Source organism: Mauremys reevesii, linkage group 12, assembly GCF_016161935.1.
Source record: "Mauremys reevesii isolate NIE-2019 linkage group 12, ASM1616193v1, whole genome shotgun sequence".
Classification (NCBI taxonomy): Eukaryota; Metazoa; Chordata; order Testudines; family Geoemydidae; genus Mauremys; species Mauremys reevesii.
In genome coordinates this window covers 5,790,967-5,811,863 of record NC_052634.1, presented here as the reverse complement: position 1 = coordinate 5,811,863, position 20,897 = coordinate 5,790,967, and the positions used below count along the sequence as shown (strand labels likewise).

The following is a 20,897-nucleotide window of genomic DNA, read 5'->3' as shown; positions in this document are numbered from 1 at the left end:
GAGAGGTGTGTGAAAGGATTCGTGCTTGCATAGGCAGGATGCTCTGGTGAAACTGCATGGGTGGAAAGCCTGCTGGAACAGCTCACAGGATCATAGCTGTTTGATGGCCCACCCTGTGTTGACTGAGAACTCCAGGGGACTCAGATTAACTCTGGACAATCTGTGTCTAATTCCTTTTTCTTTCATTTCTTTTCTGCTGAGACGGCGGAGCCCTCTGGTGAATCTGACCTGAGCCCTTCAGCCATAATGGGGCTTTTCCTTGTCTTAGATCCAGCATCCTTAGTACTAATGGCAAAAAGTAAAGGTCCCCTGCATTTAATGGAGATACCCACATCAGGAGATTTGGGTTTGGCAAAGACATGTATTGGGGTGGGTACAGTAAAGACATTAGTACAGAATGAAATGCTCATATACCATGGTGATGAGCATTGTATAAAACCCAAGACTGATAGCCAGATGTACAAGAGCTTGTTAAAAACCATGATCAGCGCAGAGGGTATTTACTGTATAGTTTTCATGCCCATCAGTTTAAAAGAGAAATATCATGAAGCCCTATTAATGGAGTCTTTGCTGGCTGCTGGCTAGCCCCCAAGATTTGACAGCTCCTCCATTAAAGAAATAATTGTATCTTCTGCATTTTTAGTTTAAACTCACTTTCAACAACCCTAGAAAAAGAAACCTCACAACTCCCCATTCTTGTGTGTGTGAGGAAAGCAAGGCAGGTAAGCAACAAGACCTAACAATGCCATCCCACCAGAATGGCAGGGGGAAGCCACTGTAGTGACCTGAGAATCTAGTGACCTTCATTGACAGGGAAGCAGAATGAAAGCCCCAAATTGTCTCTGATGCAGCATGAAGTGCAGGTTGCACAGAGTGAGGCAGTTCTGTGATAAAAGGGGCTTTGCTCTAACAGGGCTGGGCTGCATTTTCACTGGAGGTGGAACCGATTCTCCTTCCAAAGGAGAAGTTACTGAACCAGTTCTGAGCTAGTTTTTTGTACACGCAGTGCTAGATCGTTCTGTGTCTGCAGAATGACTGGGGCACCAAGGTGTTACTGCAGTACAAATAATAAATACAACAACAACAATAATAATAGATAATTCTGTTCCTTCGCTCTCTTTTAATCTCTTCTAGCTTTAACAGGCAAGATTTAGTTCTCTGTTGCTGGGCGCCAGCAGCCCTCGCCAATGCCCATTTCACTCCTGGTTACAAAGCCAGATTCCATTCCATGTGTCTCAGACCACACTAAAACAACTGCCCTGAGCGCTGACGCTGGGAGACCAGGCTGACACTGACTGGTGTGAAGCAGCTGGTTATTATCTGTGGACTCTTGCTACCTAAGCACAAAATAGCACAATCGCATTGCTAAGCTTGAGTGCCGGAACCCTGGCTCCCTTTTATTCCCGCAGACAGAGGATAAAAAGGGAACGCGGAGTGGCAGCCAAATGCTTCCCGGAGCTGCCAATGTTTTCAATGGCTTTCTGTTTCTCTGGTGGAACTCAAACCAAAAGCCCCAGTGTTTGTCCAGAGGGGCTGATGGAAGCAGATTCTCAACCAGTTTTCTTTTGTTTTTCCATAAGGCAACAAAGCCTGAGTTAACGCTGAAATAAAAACAGATTCGCTGACTAAACAAACAGAAGGATCAGTCTGTGGCATGTCCAGAGACACACAAAGTCTGTGACTGCAGACAAGAGAGGAGCAAGCAGCTGAGTGCTACCCAGCCACTGGGACGTTGGTCTCTACGGAATACAGCCATGCTGGGCTTCAGGATTCAGTCTGGTTTTCCTGCTTTCACCAGGCAGATACCAGATTGGATTAGATTGCAAGTGTGACTTGCTGGTTCTTTAGCTCAGTGTGTGGAGACTCCTGCTTTGAGTTCTGGAGGACCCTGGTCAGTCCTTGGGGAGTCAGCCACGGTAGTGGGTGTTACACGAGTTCCACAGGGCAGGGGCCTTCTCCTCATATCTCTGCTGTAAAGCATTAAACTCCCCTCTGCATGTCATCAGATAATAAACCCCGTAAATGGTAGTGCACACTTGGGGAAGAGGGACAGAGCTGTTTCCTGATAAAGCCCGGGAACTGTGTGGTTTGGGCAGTGGCTGAACCAAATAGGAGAATTCTGTTCTGGATAGGTTATTTTACCACGCTCATCACTGTAATATCTACAATAACAACAAGGAGTTCGGTGGCACCTCAAAGACTAACAGATTTATTTGGACATAAGCTTTCGTGGGTAAAAAACCTCACTTCTTCAGATGCATAGAGTGAAAATTACAGGCAAAAATATACTGATCTTATGCCCAAATACATTTGTTAGTCTTTAAGGTGCCATTGGATTCTTTGTTGTTTTTGTGGATACAGACTAACACAGCTACCCCCGATACTGTAGTATTTGAGTGCCTTTGTGTAGTGCCTTAGGAGTGAACCTGCAAAGACTGCATATGTTACAATAGTTAAATGCAATTATTAATTCAAACATATTCAATTGTCAGCTACAACCCACAAGGTGAATTCAGAAGCAGCTTGAAGAGCTCAAACTCAGGGCTGGGCCTTTGAGTGCAGATAATTCCCACAACAGGGTTATGTTAAGATCAGAGCATTTATTATTAGTTGTCATTTCTATTGCAGAAGAACCTAGTGAGCAGGGCCCTGCTATGCTAGCTCCTGTCACGTACATAGCATGAGACAGCCCCTGCCCTGAAGAGCTTTATAATCTAAGTAGACAAGACAGGTGAAGGAAGTAGTTTTATCAGCATTTGATAGATGGGTAACTGAAGCCCAGATCCGTAAAGGTATTTAGGCTCCTAACTTCCACAGCAATCAATGGGAGTTAGGAGCCTAAATACCTTTGTGGATCTGGGCCAGAGAGACTAAAGGCCCCATTTTTAAAGGTATTTAGGAGGTTAATGAAGCAAAGAGGTGCATAGCAGGATTCTAAAGTGCCTAGATGCTTAATTCCCATGGGAGGTCCTTTGAAGATCCCACTAGGCACTTATCTGCATCTTTAGGCACCTAGATACCTTCAAAAATCTGGCCCTAACCGACTTGTCCAAAGTTACACAAGGAGCCTGTGACAGAGGCAGAAAATTGAGACCCAGTCCACTGCCTTAGCCAGAAGACCAATCTTCCCTAATGTTTAGCATCCCCCTAGACAAAACCTCTCTAGCTGACTCCCCAGGTAAGACCGTTCTTTCTTTTAATGCTACACATTTTTCTGACGTTCTGTCTGAGATGAGGATGATCAGAGCATGAAAAGCCCTGACAGCTCCCTTCCCTCTGGGGAAAAGCTGGCCTGGAATTGCTTATCACATTCAGGGAGATTTAAAATCCCCTGTCTCTGATCTTTTCTCCCCAGCTGTCCCCCACCTCCCTAACTGCTCAGCATGGACATTTCTGGCAGGGTGTGCTGATTCCCTGATATCAGTGGGGCTCGGCACACTCTGGGGGAGCGCAGAATATCAGAGATGAGATTTGTCCTGTTGGCTCAAACAGGAGAATTTCCCCTCAAGGGTTCTGGCTGGAGACCTGATCCTAGCTCCCCATGTGCCAGGGAGAGCTGAGTATGTGGCTGGCAGGAGCAGCCGCCTCTGGAAATCCTTCCAGCAGATGGCACACACAGGCCTAGCGAAGTTTCGCTTCACTGATAGAGAGAAACCTGACACTGCCAGACACTCCCTTGGAGCTGCCAGGGGCTGAACAGGGAACCAGGAAATACAAGCTCTGCTCTCCCTGTGACTTCAGAAAAACATTTTCTGCTTCATGGAGGCAGGAGCGACATGGGCACCTCCTGCAGCTGTGCGGGACGCTGGTGAGTACAGGCTTTGTAGGCTGTGGAGGGATCATGCAGGGGAAAGGAGGCGAGGCTGGGGCGGCTGAGGGCTAAAGTTTTGGCTGACTTTGCCAACTGCGTGGGAAAGCGAGTGCGCTTTCCTGCTCTGAGTTCCCAGGGCTCCCATCTGCCTGGGCAGCGGGCAGGCCTGTACCACAGGCAGAGTGCTAGCCAGTGCAGCCAGCAGAGGGTTGGGAGTGAGCAGTGATTGACACCCACCGGCCAGGGGAGTGAATGCCACAGCAGGCCAAGGGAGAGGCAAGGTGGGCGAGGTAATATCGTTTATTGCACCGACTTCTGCTGGCGAGAGGGACACGCTTGCACAGAGGAGGGGAGACTCGTGCTCCCTGTGGGGAGTCGGGGGAGGATCTGTGCCTGCGCTGGTGCTGATCCTGGCGCAGGGCGCTGGGGTGGGGAGGTGCTTGGGTCATTTTCACCTCTCTCCTGTGCTGAGGTTGATTCCTCTCCAGACACAGTTTACAGCAGCCTCAGGGGCAGGCCTAACTCATGCCTGGCTGCTGCCACTACCCCTGCAGGTCATTCCAGCAGCTGGGAATAGGGTGTAGGAAGGCTCTGGCCACACTCCCTGCAGCTGGACCTGCATAGCCAGTGCTGCACCTCCTCGAGTCTCCCTGCATTCAGGGGCCATTCTGCATGGGGGGCCCTCAGGGTGGATTGGTGGTGCCTTTCCTCTGGCAGGGTACTGCGGATCAGCCCCTCTGACTCCAGCTTTCAGCATCTCCTACTCCTATCTGCAGGCTGCTGCTCTGTCTCCATCCTCCAATCCGCATGGGCTTTATTTCCAGGCAGGAAAGCCAGAAAGTGGCCCTGGGCACATTTGTAGCTGCTGTTTTTGCTTGATCCCTCCAAGCTCATGTGGGTCCCAGCCCCATCCTGCCTACTGAAAAGGTGTACAATAAACCACCCTTTGATGCCATGTGGCAGTATTTGCTGGCCTGGGTGTGAGTTCATGACAGGGAAAATCTGGCCAAGGTGAAAGGGAATTATGGGAAGACAAGCCCCTGGCTGGGTGGGGTGCGGGAGTGGGGGTGTCAAAATATATAAATATAAATAGTTTTGTTTTCATTTTGTAATATTACATTTGCTAAAATATTTGACTATTTAAAAGAGACACAGCATCGCGTAGTGACTGGAACTGGGAATCAGGACTCCTGGGTTCATTTCTTGGCTTGGGTTATTGGGAGTCAGGCTGGAATGCAAGAATCTGTACCTGCCTGAGGGATGGGAGCTAGGGGTAGTCTAGGAATCAGGGCCTGTGACTCGGTTACTTATCCTTGCCCAGGTACCCATGGTGGGTGTTGGCTTCTCCCTTTGCCAAGGGCTCATTACAACCCCTCATCTCCATTACAATCTCTCCGTCTCCTGCCCTGAGGGTTTCCCGGCCAGCCTTTGCTATCTGTTAATGTTCGGGAATTGCCTGAAGAATGAAGGGTCGTGATCTGCTGCAGTCCCTCCCAGGTGAACTGGCAGCCTGCAGGGAGGCCAGGGACTCCTGGGGATAAAGAAGATCGTTATCATTGTAATTTCTGTTAGGAAGCATCACAGGTCCCAGTCGGGGTCAGGCCCCTGTTGTGCCAGGCACTGTACAAACAGAGGAGTAGACACAATCTCTGCCCTCAAAGAGAAACAGAAACCAGAATCTGGAGGCCAGGCACCACTGAAATAGGGGTGAATCTCTGTGCAGGGCTGAGCTAATTAGGAGCTCACTTTTCTAGCCTTCCCCTTTGCAGGAGGGCCTGGGGCAGCCTATCTCCTGAGGGCCCCTCTGCGTAGTGATTGTGCTGGGATAGATGCTGCCAGTTCCCCCTTGGCTTTGTATCAAAGATTGCCTGGAAAGTAGGGGGCCAATCTGATATGTCTGCCAGCTGGATAGCACTAAGAGCCTGATCCTCCAAACACCAGGGCTATTAGGGTCTAATCCTGCAGAGTACTGAGCACCAAAAGACTCAGCAGTCTGCAGGATTAGTATGAATTTGTGTTATGGTAGCGCCTCGAGCCCCCAGCTGAGATCAAGGCTCCATGTCACAGGCACTGTACACGGTGCTGAGAGATCACTAGCCAGAGCTTTGTGAAAAGGCATTTAAGTTTCCTGAGAATGACAGCAAGATAGGAATGATCCAGGGAACAAAGGGTCCCAAGCTTCCTTCCTGCTTCAGTTTTATGTTGGTGCCTTTTGGTCTGTCCTAAGCTGATGCCATCCTCTCATTGCTGCCCCCTGGTAAGGTCTTTGTGTGGTGGAGAGGGCTTTGGCTGGAAGCTGTGACCTGTCTTTTGCCCTCTGCTACCATGCGTGCATGTCCGTGAATTCAGAGCAGGCATATACCTTAAAGACTGCATCAGGGAGCAAGAAGCGGAGAAGTGCTCTCCTCCTGAGAGTCTACAAGGAATGGGGGGAAAGACACAGCAAAGGGGAGACCTCCACTTCCACATTCCGACTGGCCACACCCTGCAGAGAGGTACACAAGGTAACGAGAGCGCTGGAGGGTTCGGCAGAGGAAAGAGAGCAGGAAAAGAATGGGCTCCATATAATCTCTGTTGCAGTGGGTCAGATGTGGCTTTGACTTAACTGCCAAATAATAATACCTTGCTCTTTTATAGCACTTTTCATCAGTGGCTCTCAAAGCCCTGCCCAGACTTTAATGTAGTTATCCTCACTGCACTTCTGGAAGCAGGGAAGTATTATTGTACTTGTCTTTATTTTTTATAGATAGGGAAAGTGACTTTGGCAAGGCTCACCCAGGAAGTCTGTAGCAGAGCAGGTAATTGAACACAGGTTCTCCCAAGTCCTAGGTTTGTGCTCTAATTACTGTGGACAATCCTTCCTGTCATCCAAGAAGAGATGTGTTTTTATTGCAAGTTATCTAGCTGTAAAAAAACTCCACACACCTGTCTTGCCCTGCTAACCATCAATATCACTTTCTTTGACATTTGACATCTTACTTTAGTTTTGCTATTTCAGAGTGTGTAAATTGCTGTTATTCCTACATATTACCTGTCTGGGCAGCCCCCTAGGTGCCTCAGCAGAGAGCAAGACTTTTTAAATAAAGGATGAGGTTTTCAAAGGGACCTAAGGGAGTTAGGCACCCAACGCCATTGAAAATCCTAGCCTAAATCATTATTATTAACACAGACAACCTTGGGAATGGAGAGTAGGTGGCAGGAAATTCAAATGGTTTCTGGAGTCTAAGAAATAATTTTTAAAAAGAACCATTAGGGCAAAAATAGTAATAGAAAAAAAAGTTTTACCGAACATCTGGACATATCTGGACAGTGTTTTCACTGAGACTGTGTCCCCTAGGCCAGTGACTCTCAACCTGTTCAGTCTACTGTACCCCTTTCAGGAGTCTGATTTGTCTTGCATATCCCCATGTTTTAGCTCACTTAGAAACTAACTTGCTTACAAAATCAGACATAAAAAAACAAAAGTGTCACAGCCCACTATTACTGACAAATTGCTGACTTTCTTTTTACCATATTATTATAAAATAAATCAATTGGAATATAAATATTATACTTACATTTCACTGTATCATATATAAAGTAGAATAAACAAGTCGTATGGAATTTGTTTGTACTGACTTCACTAGTGCTTTTTCTGTAGCCTGTTATAAAATAGGCAATTATCTAGCGGAGTTGATGTACCCCCTGGAAGAGCTCTATGTACCTCCAGCGGTATGTGTACCCGTGATTGAACCACTGCCCTAGGCCACATACTCCTTAATTTCTCATTGAAGGAAGGAAACATTCAGCAGCAAACAAGGATGTACAGAGCCTCTCGAACTTTGCTATTTTCTCAAGCTCTGTTAAATGCAACAAATAGGAAAAAAGAGAATATTGCCACCATAAGTTGTTTGAGCCTGTGATGGGGCGGTAGGGTGTCACACAACAGAGAGAGAGTTGATCGGTGGGGTGTGTGATGGGCAGTAAGTGGAGATATGTGATGAGTTTTGGGATGGGGTGGGCTGTAGAAACAGATTTGTGTGTGAGTGAGATGGGGTGCAGTGCAGAAAGCTGTGTGAGGTACCGGTACTGAAGCAGGTCTGTGCCTGTGTGATGGTGTGTAGGATCCTGGGTGTTGACGGGGTGGGGTGTAGGAGCAGGTGTGTATCAGTGGGGTGCGGGGGGTGTAGGTGTGTGTGCATGCAAGGGGTGCAGGCCCACATGGGCATGTGATGGAGTGTGATTTGGGCCGAACGTTTATGGTCTCTTTGAATGGAAATGGAGAGAGCTGTGTCCTGTTCTTGCTTCCCTTCCCTTGTCCATTCTGATTACAGCAGATCTGAGTTGGGGCCTGCAGACAGCCTCAGAATAACTCCCGCCTGCAGACTGGCTGCTAAACTCCATCCGTCCACAAAGGAGGGCAAGCAAAACAGGTGAAAGCAGCTTGGAAAGCTGATACTGAACCCTGCATCTCAGGGAACTGGCCAGAGACTCTGCTGATTATATTTAAAATTGAGCTATTTTAATTACACTGCCGACCTTCCTGCATGCTGAAAAGGATCAACAAACTCCAGAGCCCAGGAGCTGGGCAAGGCAACTCATAAGAGTCAGTGCTGGAGCTGCTCCCCTGTTGGGGCTGGTGCCATACATGGGAGGGCATAGGGAGCTGACAGGGCAGTGCAGGAACCATGTCAAAATAGAATAGTGTTGCTCAGCACAGCAGCCCTTTTCCGCAAGATAAATTCCAGCCTTGTCTTGGAAGGAGTTCAGTCTCTTCTTGTTTGTGCTAACAGCATCTTCAGTGACCTCGGCACAGCTCTTGCAACAAGGTACAGCTCCTGCTGTGCTGGTCACATACACAGGGCCTGGCCGGAGGAAGGGGGTGAACTGGAGTGGAACAGTGACAGTAGCAGTGCTGGGTATTAATAATAATAACCCATCTCATTTCCATATAGCCTTTCAGCTCACATGGCGCCTGAGCTGTTTGCAGACGGTGGGCCACACTCGGCAGGGTCACTGGTTGCAAGCCCACTGATTTCAATGGGAACTGCCCTTTGTCCACCTAGGCTGATTTTGCCTCCCTGCGCCCCAGCAGAACAATGGTTAATCACTGCTGCCCATTATTAAAACCTCTCAGTGCGTAATTCCCTTCCTTCCTTCACATGGTTGTTACAGAACCAAAGGCCATTAACGCCCTTCCATCCCCGGGTCTTTAAAGCTAGAAAGCACAGAGCTCCTTCAGGTACTGCACTGCCCCTGGGCATGCCTGGGGTAGGTAATGCAAACCCTGTGGGACACACAAAGCCACATGCTCCTTGGATACTCTCCAGTGATTCTCTTCCATTCTTTAAAAGTTGTAGCCCCATGTGTCCAGCCCCAGCCCCTGTGCTGCAGCAGAGACACAGCCCAGCTCTGGGACCCTCCAAGGCCTAGCGTGCTGGACAGAGTCCAGGGCTGGATGTACGTGCTAGCATGGTACTAGCCATATAAGGATTGGCACCTGCTTTCCTCTGGTCCTTCTAGCTTTACGGAATGATAACATTTGCTTCATGCATCTGGCTCAGAACATGACACATACTGCACAGAGAGACAGCGTGTGCTCCTGGGGCCATATTCAGACCCTGTGTAACTCTGTTAATGTCAGTGATGTTCCACTAGGGATGAATTTGGCCCTTGTTCACTGCACTACTGGGATGTCTCTGTGTTTGACCTGTCTCTCTCTCTCTGGTCCTGATGGGGGAGCTGAGGGCAGGATTTGGCTCAGCATCTGTGGAGTGCACAGTTTTGTTTGCTCTGGTTCTGTTTAGTCCAAAGACTTGCAGTAAGGGTGAAATTACCTGGGATCCTTCAGAAGCGTATGTTCCATATGCGCCTGTTTCTTGAATCAGGGAGGAGCTGCAAGGTTTGGAGCTTTCGGGGCGGCAAACTGGCCCCTGGCCCCAGGAGAAAATGTTTTGTGACAATCCTAGACTATCCTCAGCACCCAGAGCCTTTGATCTCATAGCAGTCCAATCTAAATGGTTCTCGCTCGTTCTTGGGGGTATGTGCATATTGGACTGTCCAAGTAGCTGCGGGAGGTGGGTACGTGTTTGACGGCATCTGTAGGGTACAGATGATGTGGCACCAGGCTCCACCAAAGATCTCTCCCCCTGCAAAGGCAGAACACAGGTTTGAGGTGCACAAATTTCCCCCTGGGGCCAGTCTGGCCCACTGTGTCTGTACTCCGAGTTCTGCTTTGGGGTGGTGAGCAAGCCCTTGGCTAAACCCTGCTTCTTTCTCTGTGACTGCTGTGCCTCTCCCCGGCTGGGGAAAGCAGGGTATATGCACAGCAGGTCACGGAGCTGCTAACTCTGGAAGGGTACCCAGCATTCCCTGGCATTTCCAATCCTTCCACAAAAATGGAGTTGTTAGACTCAGGTATCTTAGCAACAGGGACTCCTTGTCATTCTCCTCTCTCTGTTTCTCTGGCTGCAGCTCTCAACAGTGTTACTATGGTATCATTACAGCTCATAAAGGCATTACCACAGCACAGTGTCACTCCAGCTCATGGGGGCACCCCCACAGTATTGTCCCATCTCTGGGCCATGTTGCCATGGCATCAGGCCAATTCTAGGCCATATCATTGTGGTATCTCTTGAGCTCTGGGCTGTGTCGCTATGGTGTTGTTGTGGCTTTGGGCTGTGTTGCCACAGTGTCACTCCATCTCTGGGCTGTGATGTTGTGGTGTTGCTAAGGTGTTACTGAAGTGTTTGGGCTCTTTTCCGTAGAATATAGTTGTAATTTTTAAATAGCAGAACCTAATCAGTGTCTCCTGCTCCTATGGCCAGTCAGGAACCAGCTTCTACACACAAGTAGAGATGTTATGATCTCCGCAGAAGCTCCTTTCTGAGTGGCTGTCATTGAAATTGAGACTTCGCCTGCCATTCCATTTGGGCCACCCAGAGATGGCACGTCTTTGCACATTAGGGGTGATAGTCCCATAGATCTGTTTGCATTAGACCTATCCTAACAAGAGACAATTCCTGGCCCTTGGAAATGGGTAGAGAGTGCAGCAAAGGCAGAGATGGCTGGTCACACAGGCAAACTACAGAGCTAGGTGTTTGGCTTGACAAGTTAATCACCATCAGTGCTTTAGTTCAGTTCCATGGATCTGTGTGGATTAGACAGTTGTGAGGCTCAAATCTTGCCTCCCTGTTCTGTGTGGGGACAGAGAGTCAGATGGCCAAGGGACAATACACAAGAGTGACCAGCACCTACCCTTGACAGATGCACCCAAAAATCTCAGATCCACATCTGGTGTCCCCTGGAGGAGCCCCTTTTTGCCCAGGACAGGGACAGTGAGAGTCTGTGTCATCACTTCGTGCAGGCATTTCCCATCCAGGGAAAGCTACTTCTCCAAGGTCTTATTGGGGGGCACAGCCCAGTGAGTTCCTGCACCTCCTGGAGAACCTCAAGCCCATCAGCTAGTGGGAGATGTGTGCACAGAATCCGAGGGACCATTGTGTTCACACTGACCACTGCAGGCATCGCAGGATCTCCAGAGTATGATTCCCTGAGTCAGGAGAACTGACAGAGATGCCTCATCAGAACCACTCTCAAGAGAACTGGGGTCAAATCCTCATTAGATCACAATAGAGAAGGAATTTGGTGGGTCTCAAACAACCTAAGGGAACACTAGGAAGCAGAATTAATTTAGCTTTACAGACTCAGCACTTTTTGAAATCCTCCTATCTTGCAGGGTGATTTCCACTGAGTACTATTAAGTTTCTGTAAAAAAACAAAAACAAAGCTTCTTCTGTACAGGGAAGTTAGGGTCAAGACTAAAACTCAAACTCCAGTCTGGGTTTCTCCCATGGCTGCCTCAGGTGAGCAATTTTAAACAGAAGTCCTACAGTGAGAGGGCTGTCTCAGACCCTGCAGTCTTGTGGGTTAATTCAATAACACTTTCCACAGGACAGCTCCTAGGTAATTGCAACTGGGAGAGTCTTGCTTGGGCTCAATGGCTCTTGGGGTGTGTCTACTACAGGGGTAGTTAGTGTACAACAAGCTAGGGTATCCTGCTGCACGCCTGCTGCACAGCAAGTGGCTATGTGGATCCTGCTGCTGCAAACTGAAAGTTCCCTAGTGCCCATTGACATACTTCCAGGGAGCTTTCAGGTTTCTTTCACGTTGTTCCCAAATGCAGTGTCTGGGCGACATGCGTGTGTTTGTACATGTGCATGCAATGATAGGAGAGACTCAGGCCTTGCAGTGTTAACCCTCCTCTCTCTCTGATTTCAGGAGATGTCCTTCGCCTTTTAAAAGAAAAAAAGAAAAGCAAGGTAAGGGTTTGTGAAACATCTGTGGAGAACAGTCCCACAGGCTTGAGGCAGCAGAGTTCCCATGGCCCCTGAGAGATGCATTCTCTCCTGGGTTTTTTTACTTCAGCAGGCCTCCGGAGTTGCTACCTGTTGTGGTGCCTAAACTGGTAACATGGCAAACACCAGGAAAATCTGACAAACACCAAGAATAAAACATAATGCCCAATGCAGCTAAGAAGCTTTTGAAAGCCAGGCAGGGCATGATCCTGCCCCATTGAAATTAATGGAAGCTTTACCATTGACTTCAGTGGGCACAGGATTCAGTCCCCAATGCACTGTTATTCCTTATTATCATTGCTCCCTCCTAGACAGAGTTAATGCACTTTCTAACAGGATGCACACCTGCACAAAGTTCTCAAGGGAAAGGGTGTGTCCATGCTGGTGTAGATACCATACCAAAGGGGTGTGTGTATTATAAATATGATTCACAGACAGACACCGCTTTTGGGTTTGGGAAATTGTTATTGTGCCTTTTGGTAAATAGCCACATTTGTGCTAAATTACCCACGAAACAATTCTAGCTGGACAATGACAGCACAATGTTAGGGCTGTGTGAAGCTGGTCGTAAGGGATTTGTGCGTCACTCCTAGTCTTTCACCTAGAGTGCCTTAGGAATGTTATAGGATTTTGTGAGGGAGCTTCTGAAAATTCTAAACACGTTTAAAATGGCTAAATCTCAGGCCAAAAAGGACGTAAACTGCCGTCTTGCTACAAACCAAAAGGTGTGTGAGCACCCTCAGCTGGCTGTGCAGCATCCACAGCTTAGCACTCTTCCTAGAGCTGCAAACATCAGCTAGGAACACAGAGAAATAAACAAACCAACAGCCCGAGAACCAAACCTTGCAAAACACGTTTGCCAAACAGCAAAGGACAAAATGGGTACAGACAAACCGTGGATCTGAGATGCTCAGAGGGCCTGACGCTGTCTGTGATGTGTACCTCCTGCTAGGTACTGCATGGTCCACAGCATGTTGTCCTCTCTGGAAAGCTCATTTTCCAAAAAGAACAGGCCTGGGCTTTCTTGTGTGAGTCATGCTCCGAAGACATGATTCAGTGGGGACTTCAGCTGGGCTGGAAATTTGAAAAGGGCCCAGTGGAGAGAGCTTGTGTACTGGACACCATTGCTGTGATATGCATAAGAAGGAGCAATACCCACCAGTTAAATCACCCTGATTCTCTGGTGTTTCTTTTGCAGGCACTAGAGCAAAACAGATGAGCCACCCGCACCAGGATGACAGGAAGGTAAATGGCCCCTAAAGACATTTTACTAAACAGACAAGTTGAAAATACAGTATTCTGCCTCTTAGGGTACATCTGCATTGGAACTGGGACAGCAAGGGTAGACTCACACAAGCTAGTTTTGATTGAGCTAGCTAATAAAAATAGCCATGTAGCGTCAATGGCACAAGCGAGCCGCTCAAGTACATACCTAGGATCCCGGGAAAATTTGTACTTGAGTGGCTGAATTGTTTTTAGCGAGCTAGCTCAATCGAAGCCAGCTTGGGTCTGCCTGTACATGCTGCAGTTATGCTTCCTGATTGCTATATAGACACACCCTTACTTTCTGGGCTAGGGGGGCTGGGAAAGCTTTGGGAGCTGCATGCTCAACCCCTAGGGTAGTTCCCATTGCCAGGCTGGCAGGGACTGAGAATGGTTTGGAGGCAGCATGTTGCGGTCTATGGGGAGCTGCCATAGCCTTTTGGTTGATGCCAGGTGCAATAAGGGAGTGGTGTTGAGCCCTCCTGTGAGCCCACAGTGTGGGATGGGGGGAAAGAGTGGGGAGCTGATTCTCTAGCACTCTTTTTCCAGAAGGGCCTGCAGGCTGCTCACACGTACGATGACGTCTCGGAGTTTCCAGTCTATGCTACTGTGAACAAGCCCAGGAATGTGAAGCGTGATGACAGCGTGCACTATGCAGATATCCAGGTGTTCACCAGGGCCCGGGAGCGCTCGGCCCAAGAGGTGAAGAACTTGCAAATGCAGAATGCAACGGAGTATGCCACCCTTAACTTCCCCCATCCCAGACTGAAATACGACAGCAGAAATGGGACCCTGGTGTAAGAGGTGCAGCAGCCTCCTTCAGCAAAAGTGTTTCACAGACTGAGATGCCGTAGATTCAAGCCTGTACCATGGACGCGTGGGTCTCTCTGAGAATGTGCAGAGAACCTGGATCCTCCAGTTGTATTTGGTTTTGAAGGACTCTAATATTTGTCGTAACAGAATAAAACTTTTCACTGGGTTTTGCTGAGAAAATCCAACTTACCCCTTTAGAAACGTCAGGGATGTTTCTGAGGCTGGAAGGATGTCTCCTCTGGGCCCTTCTAGAAGGTAAAGCTGCTCCCTGTCTAATGAAATCATAGCCCAATGCCATGGGGAGGTGGTTCATACCATGGCAGGAGGATTAGCCCAGCACCATAATAAGGCAGATCTGGAAACCCAGAACAAAGGATTAGATAAGTTAGAACAAGTGAAATGTTTGCCACTGGATTTTGTTTCAACGTTAAGAAAACCCTGCAGCTGTTACAGAAAATGACAGGTGGGTGATACTGTGAGGAAATTGCATGGACCATGTCACTCTATGCATGCTGCAAACACTAGCCCTTCCACTTGGCATGCTTCAGACACTAACCCCGTACCATTTCCCCAATGAAGCAGTGTGTTCCCACCAGGCACAGTGCTCTGCAATGCTAAGAGCAGGAATGCAGGGTCTAGACATGGCTATAAAGCAGCCCTTTCAGCAGTAGGACGGTTATAGATGTGGATCCTTGCCCCTGAAAGGGAATGAGAAGCTCTTAGCCATTGTCTGAAATGAAAGCAACTAAAATTTACAAATTAACTTTTGAATAATAATTTTAAATCCTCTGCTAACACTTAAGGGCAAGTCATCCAGTCCTCAGACACGCTGGCAGTTTGCATGTCTATGGGATTGGAGATGAATCATAGCCAACCTCAGATAGAGTTTAGGACCCTTTCTTCTTCCTTCCTGTGTCATGGTAGCAGATGACGTCATAATCTCCCATAGCACAGGGCTCATGCTAGACACCCCCTCACCAATACACATTTGAGATTTTGTTTATAGATTAATAATATTTATCCTTAATAATGTGGTTTAGCAACAATCCAGTAGGTTCCTGCATCCCTCCATGGCAGGGGTTAAACTATGGGCTGAATTTCCAACGTTGTCGCCTAAACAGAGTTTCCAAACTTAAACCAGCACTTTACACTGTTAAATGAAGCTTTGTGCACCTATGTGCTGATCTGAGTGGCTCAGTGCAGGATTTGGGACATCGTGGTCAAATACCAGTATTTGAAAATGGGGAGCTTTGTAAAGTTTATAATCAAATTGCATTTTGCCTACAACTTTATTAACTAAAGACCTGAGTGTGGTCAGTATGAGTTACTGTTCACCAAAAAAAGAAAAGAGGTACTGATGTCTGTATGTTATTTTGGGGACCAGTCTTGCAATCTTCTCGCCTGAATGGCTTTTGCTCACCTATGAAGTCCCAAAGGCTTCAGTGGGAGTGCTATGCCTATAGTCAGGTTTGCAGGATAAAGCCCTATATTACTGTGAGGGCTAGTTCTTCTGACTCCCTCCTAAAGCTCCAAGGATTCTCCCTTTTCTCCCCCAGATCCCCGCACTCTCCAGACCCTGCATGATCACCCATCCTTCTGACCAAGGGGGAATGGATAGGCTTTGGCCAGTGCAACTGTGTGGCGTCAGGCACTCCCTCATTACAAGAGACAGGCTGAGTGCTTTGCCCCTGCTGGCCCCGTATTCAAAGATGGAAGTGGGGTCTCAAACCCAGATCTTGTGCATGCTACACTGTGGGAGTAGCAAGCAACTACATCTTTTCATAGAATCACCAATATTAGAACTAGAAAGAGCCATTAGTTCACCATTAGATAATCCAACCTCCCTCAGCCAGTGCAGGATGAAATAATTTTATTATATAGGTTTTATATAAACCTTATTAAATCTAGATTATCACTTAGTGGGGAGCCTTCCTTTGCAGCCATAACCTCCTTGGTATAGTAACACATGGTACAGGGCACTTCCCATCTGCTCGTCTGCTAATGGCAGAAATGGGTGGTCTCTTTTGACACCATGCACCCTTGGTGCCCAGTCCACCTAAAGCTAGTGGGTAGCCATGCAGAATGCTGGCAGCTCCATAGTTTGTCATTTAGTGGTGAAACTGGGCATGTATCTGCATCTCCAGCCAAAAATGAATGGGGCTTATCTGAGAACAAATTATGCTCTAGTTCTGAGTGAAGCAACCAGCTGTCGCAAAATGTGCTGCAAAGAATCTGTTTCTGATCTGAAGTTCTCCCCCCTGGAATGCAGAGCTGGGAATGGGAAAGCGAGCCGCACAAATAGAGCGTAGGACAAACAGTAAGGGCCAGACTCTGATTTCAGTTACACTGGGGGAAATCCACAAGTTAATAGAGTTGGTCCAGATTGTAGTTGGTGTAAATAAGAACAGAGTCTGGCCCTAAGGAACTTGTTTTCTGGGCATGTCAGTTGATTCTATTGATCTGTGGATTAACTGAACCTCTGGCTCTTTTGTATTCTGTATTAGTTTCTGTTGCTGTTACCACTATCTTTTAATGAGCTCCTCAACACGTGGACTGGTATTTTATCTAAGATTTCCTGGGGAATTCTAGCTTTCATGCTTAGCTGGTACTCCATGTTGTATCTAGAGGTACAGTGTATCTTAGAGATAATCAAATGTGCTCTATAGAAACAGAAATAATACAGTAATTTTGCCTGTTTAACAGGCCTCAAATAGATAAAATGTGAACGTACACGTTTTGAAATGATTTCTCTGAAGGACTTGTTTTTGCACTGAATGTTAACAGGTTCTACAAACATCTTCTGTTTTCTGGGCTTGTTCAGTTTGCGTTAAATGAGTGTGAAATCAAATGTTCCTTTAATGTTTGAGGCTTAATTGTACTTTTAACTAATGAAATTGCACTTTTAAAATGGTCATTATGGTGATATGTGCCTCCTTCCTGTATTTATGCACAACACATGTATAAAGCTACTCACATGCATACATTGCAGATACAGGTTCATCAGTGCCACCAGTTATGAGAAGGAGATTTCTGACATTTTGTTATTAAAATAAATAGTGTGAAGGAAAATTATTCTTGTATACTTTCAGAAAATGTGAAGCCAATACTCATTTACAGTGAAATCTGTTTGTATGCTGAATCACTCTTATTTAGAAATGCTGATCTATATAATAAACATACAATAACATGATTTACTAAAACACTAAAACAACATTTCTAAAATGTTGTCTTTAGGCACATTAAACAGACTATCTCTGTAGCATAGCAAGAGAATTTCTGCCCAATATCTGACTGAATTAAGTGTGATGTTATTAATTGCTGAGTTTGGGTCAGAAATGGCTAATGAAGAATTTGTACAATCCCCCTCTGCCTTGCTGTCTGGCTCTGCTGCATGATTGCTGGGTATCAGAAGCAGGGGCTGCTGATTTTACAATTGGAAAATAAATATTTTTATAGCTAAGCTGGAAGTTGTGTTGTTGCTGGATCCTTGCCATTTGGGCTGAGACATTTTTGTCCCATCTACTATCATTTTGGCACCCATCACCCTGATACCCCAGCACCACCACCTGTATCCTCCCCAGATGACCACCCCAGCTGGGTTGCTGGGTGCCCAGAGCAGTGGGCCCCCTGGTACTCAGTACACCCATCCTCTCTTGTTGGGGAACCAGGATCCCCCTTTCCCTCCATCCTTCCCCCTAGGAGACCTGCCCCACCCCAGGACCCTGGCCCCCAAGGGACTCTGCCCCATCTCTTAGGAGATCCTGGCCCCCAGAGCTGAGGGCCCTGCCCTGCGCTCCCGCTCAGCACCGCCAGGGGGCGGTCGCGCCCGGCTCTGGGCGCGGGGTGGGGCGGTCCCTGCGGCCTCCCTGTTCCGCCCCCCGGTCTCCATGGCAGCGGGGACGCGCTGCCGCCGCCGCCGCCGCCGGGAGCTGCAGGGCCTGGGCTGGGCCCGGGCTGCAGGTACGGGCCGGGGCAGGGGGAGAAACAGGAGCCCGCGGGGCCCGGCCGCCGCTGCCCCAGGCCGGCTACCGGCTGCGGCGGCCCCAAAGGGCAGAGACCCCCAGTGACCCCGCACCCCAGCGACCCCCCCGCGCCCTCTCACCCCCGCGCCCCCCCGTGAGCCCGCCCCCCACCCCCCCACACCCCCAGTGACTCCCCAATAGCCCCCACCCACATACACCCCCAGTGACCCCCAATAGCCTCCACATACAGCCCCAGTGACCCCCAGCGACCCCAATAGCCCCCACCCACATACACCCCCAGTGACCCCCCCAGCCCTCACATACACCCCAGTGACTTCCTGTGAGCCCGCCCCCCACTGACCCCAGCCCCCACCCACTATACCCCCAGTGACCCCCAATAGCCCCAGCCTCACATACACCCCCAGTGACCCCAGTGACTTCCTATAAGCCTGCCCCACTCACCGCAGCCCCCACCCACTATACCCCAGTGACCCCAGCCCCACCCACTATACCTCCAGTGACCCCCAATAGCCCCTAGCCCCCACATACACCCCAGTGACCCCCAATACCACCAGCCCCAGTGACACCCCAGTGACTTCCTGTGACCCAGCCCCCACCCACTATACCCCAGTGACCCCAATAGCCTCCAGCCCCCACATACACCCCAGTGACCCCCCAGTGACTTCCTGTGAGCCTGCCCCCACTCACCCCAGCCCCACCCACATACCCCCCAGTGACCCCCAATAGCCCCCAGCCCTCACATACACCCCCAGTGACCCTCCACACCCCACGAGACCCATTGACCCCACCAGACCCCCAATGATCCCTCTAGCCCCACCTGCTGTGACTCCTAACCTTGTACCAGACAGCCAATGACACCCCAACCCCCAATACACCCAAGTAACCTCCCCAGCCCTCCACCATACTCCCAGTGATCTCCCCATTCCCTGCACCTCCTGCTATGCACCCCGTGACCTCCCCACCACACACTAAGTACATATCTAGTGACCCCCCAACCCTTTTGCACTGCCCAATACACATCCAGTGACACCCCAACTACCCCCCGTACACCTAGTGCTCTCCCATCTCCATCTCCCCCATACACACACAGTGACACTTCCATTTCCTGCCATACACCCAGTGATCTCCCATCCCTATGCCTCCCAATACACACAGTGACACCCCTATCACACAACCAGGAACACCCCTCTCCTCCCACTACAAATTGTTACACCACTTTACCACATACACAGACACACATGCCCCCTTGCACACCCAGTGACATACCCATACCACCACCTACAGTGGGATATGCCTATCTTCCCATCACTCACCCAGTGTCACCCCTTACCACACACTCCACACGCACACCCAGTGACAGCTGACCACATATCCAGGAACACCTTCCAGCATGCATACTGCCAGTGACACTGTCCCATCCTCCACCACACATCCATATGACACACCCGGTGATACCCTCATCCCCCACCACACACCCAGCGTCATCCCCATCCCCTCACCACGCACCGAAGGACGTTCCCCTGTGCCCCAGGTTGCTAGGGAGATGATACCCCAGGGACAGCAATATCTGCAACCCTCAGGGACATACTCCTCCATACCTCTGAATAATACTTCCCCAGTGACACCCCCTGTACCTCCATTGTGGTCTAATTATGGATGGGGTATCCCCACCCCTCCTCCTTTATGCTGTGCAGGCTAAGCCTGAACCTTTGCAGCCACCCCTCATACCTACAACCCCCTCCAACCTCTCACCAACTTCCTGTTCTGTCTCAGCTCTGTCTGCCTCAAAGGAGGCAACTCATACTGGACACCGATCCAGACCTGGGCATAACACATCTGCATATAGCATTGTGATGTTATTGCCATCAAATTGGCTGTCATGAATCAGGCCCCCTTAGTGGCAAGTGCGTTTAGAATGTTATTCCCCTGGAGGCCTGGGAGAAACCAAAGGGAAGGAAAGAAGGTTTTTAAAAAGTACCATTGGCATGCCAGTACATAGATACTCTGTGATGGTGGGTGGGATTGGTAGGTTTCCTTGACCCAAAAGCCCTGGACAATGTGTATTTTGAACTGTGTTTTAAGAAGTAAAGGGGCCAGCATTAGAATTAATGGAAGGAAACTATGGGCTGGTCTGCACTTAAAATTTAGGTTGATATAACTGTGTCACTTAGGGGTGTGAAAAATCCACACCCCTGAGCGCCGTAGCTATACCAACCTAACCCCCGTATAGACGCAGCTAGGTCAACAGAAGAATGCGGCCTAGCTACTGTCACTTGGGGAGATGGTGTGGGTCACATCTACACTACAGAGTTATCCTGGCATAGCTACAGTGCCATAATGATGCTGGTATAGTCCCCATAGTGTATACATACCCTAAGCAAATGAAAATGTAAGCTGAATATCAGGAAACATTCTTTAACAGGCAGTGGAATAGTTTCCTAATAGAAGTGGTGGAAACCCCATTGCTTGGGTCATTTATAACTAGGTCAGACAATGCCCTGGAGGATAGAGTATAAAGAGTGGTCCTGCTTTGGCTCCCACAGTCAGACATCCTACTGCTTGGCATATATAGCTCCCACTGAAGTTGGATGGCATTTCCTGCATGTGCATTGATCCTTTGTGAAATCTATATAGTATGAGCCGTGTGACCAGTAGTCTCTATGTTACACATGTTTCGGAAGCATTCAATTC

The 20,897-nt window shown here is 48.7% G+C and overlaps 2 protein-coding genes and 1 long non-coding RNA gene across 9 annotated transcripts in view; 2 read left to right on the top strand and 1 right to left on the bottom strand.

Annotated features, from left to right (window-relative positions):
* The first annotated feature begins 3,656 nt into the window (after positions 1 to 3,656).
* C12H11orf52 (chromosome 12 C11orf52 homolog) lies at positions 3,657 to 14,412 on the top strand. Of its 4 annotated transcripts, none has more exons than XM_039496374.1 (5): positions 4,049 to 4,101; positions 8,125 to 8,223; positions 12,071 to 12,111; positions 13,346 to 13,392; positions 13,963 to 14,412. In XM_039496374.1, exons 1-5 carry the CDS (start codon positions 4,064 to 4,066, stop codon positions 14,209 to 14,211), a joined length of 474 nt encoding a protein of 157 aa, XP_039352308.1. In that variant the 5' UTR covers positions 4,049 to 4,063; the 3' UTR covers positions 14,212 to 14,412. The 4 variants fall into 4 exon arrangements, with proteins under 4 accessions (XP_039352310.1, XP_039352309.1, XP_039352308.1 ...); XM_039496373.1 differs by having other exon boundaries at positions 13,960 to 14,412; XM_039496376.1 differs by lacking the exons at positions 4,049 to 4,101; positions 8,125 to 8,223 and adding an exon at positions 3,657 to 3,808.
* LOC120375626 lies at positions 11,938 to 20,037 on the bottom strand. The gene is made up of 3 exons (XR_005586667.1): positions 19,963 to 20,037; positions 14,414 to 14,578; positions 11,938 to 12,084 (listed from the first exon to the last, which is right to left on the bottom strand). It is a non-coding gene; the product is annotated as an uncharacterized LOC120375626 (long non-coding RNA).
* DIXDC1 (DIX domain containing 1) overlaps positions 18,137 to 20,897 on the top strand; it is a 64,213-nt gene continuing 61,452 nt past the window's right edge. For all 4 annotated transcript variants that reach the window (XM_039496368.1, XM_039496367.1, XM_039496369.1 and 1 more), the window contains exon 1: positions 18,137 to 18,183. The gene's annotated coding sequence lies outside the window, so the exon portion shown is untranslated. The remainder of the gene's footprint in view (positions 18,184 to 20,897) is intronic.

Coding starts and splice junctions, on each gene's coding strand:
- C12H11orf52 (XM_039496373.1), top strand. CDS start 4,064: ATGCCACAGCAGGCCAAGGGAGAGGCAAGGTGGGCGAG. Junction 4,102..8,124: donor GGAGAGGCAAGGTGGGCGAG/GTAATATCGTTT, acceptor TTCTGATTACAG/CAGATCTGAGTTGGGGCCTG. Junction 12,112..13,345: donor AAGAAAAAAAGAAAAGCAAG/GTAAGGGTTTGT, acceptor TTTCTTTTGCAG/GCACTAGAGCAAAACAGATG.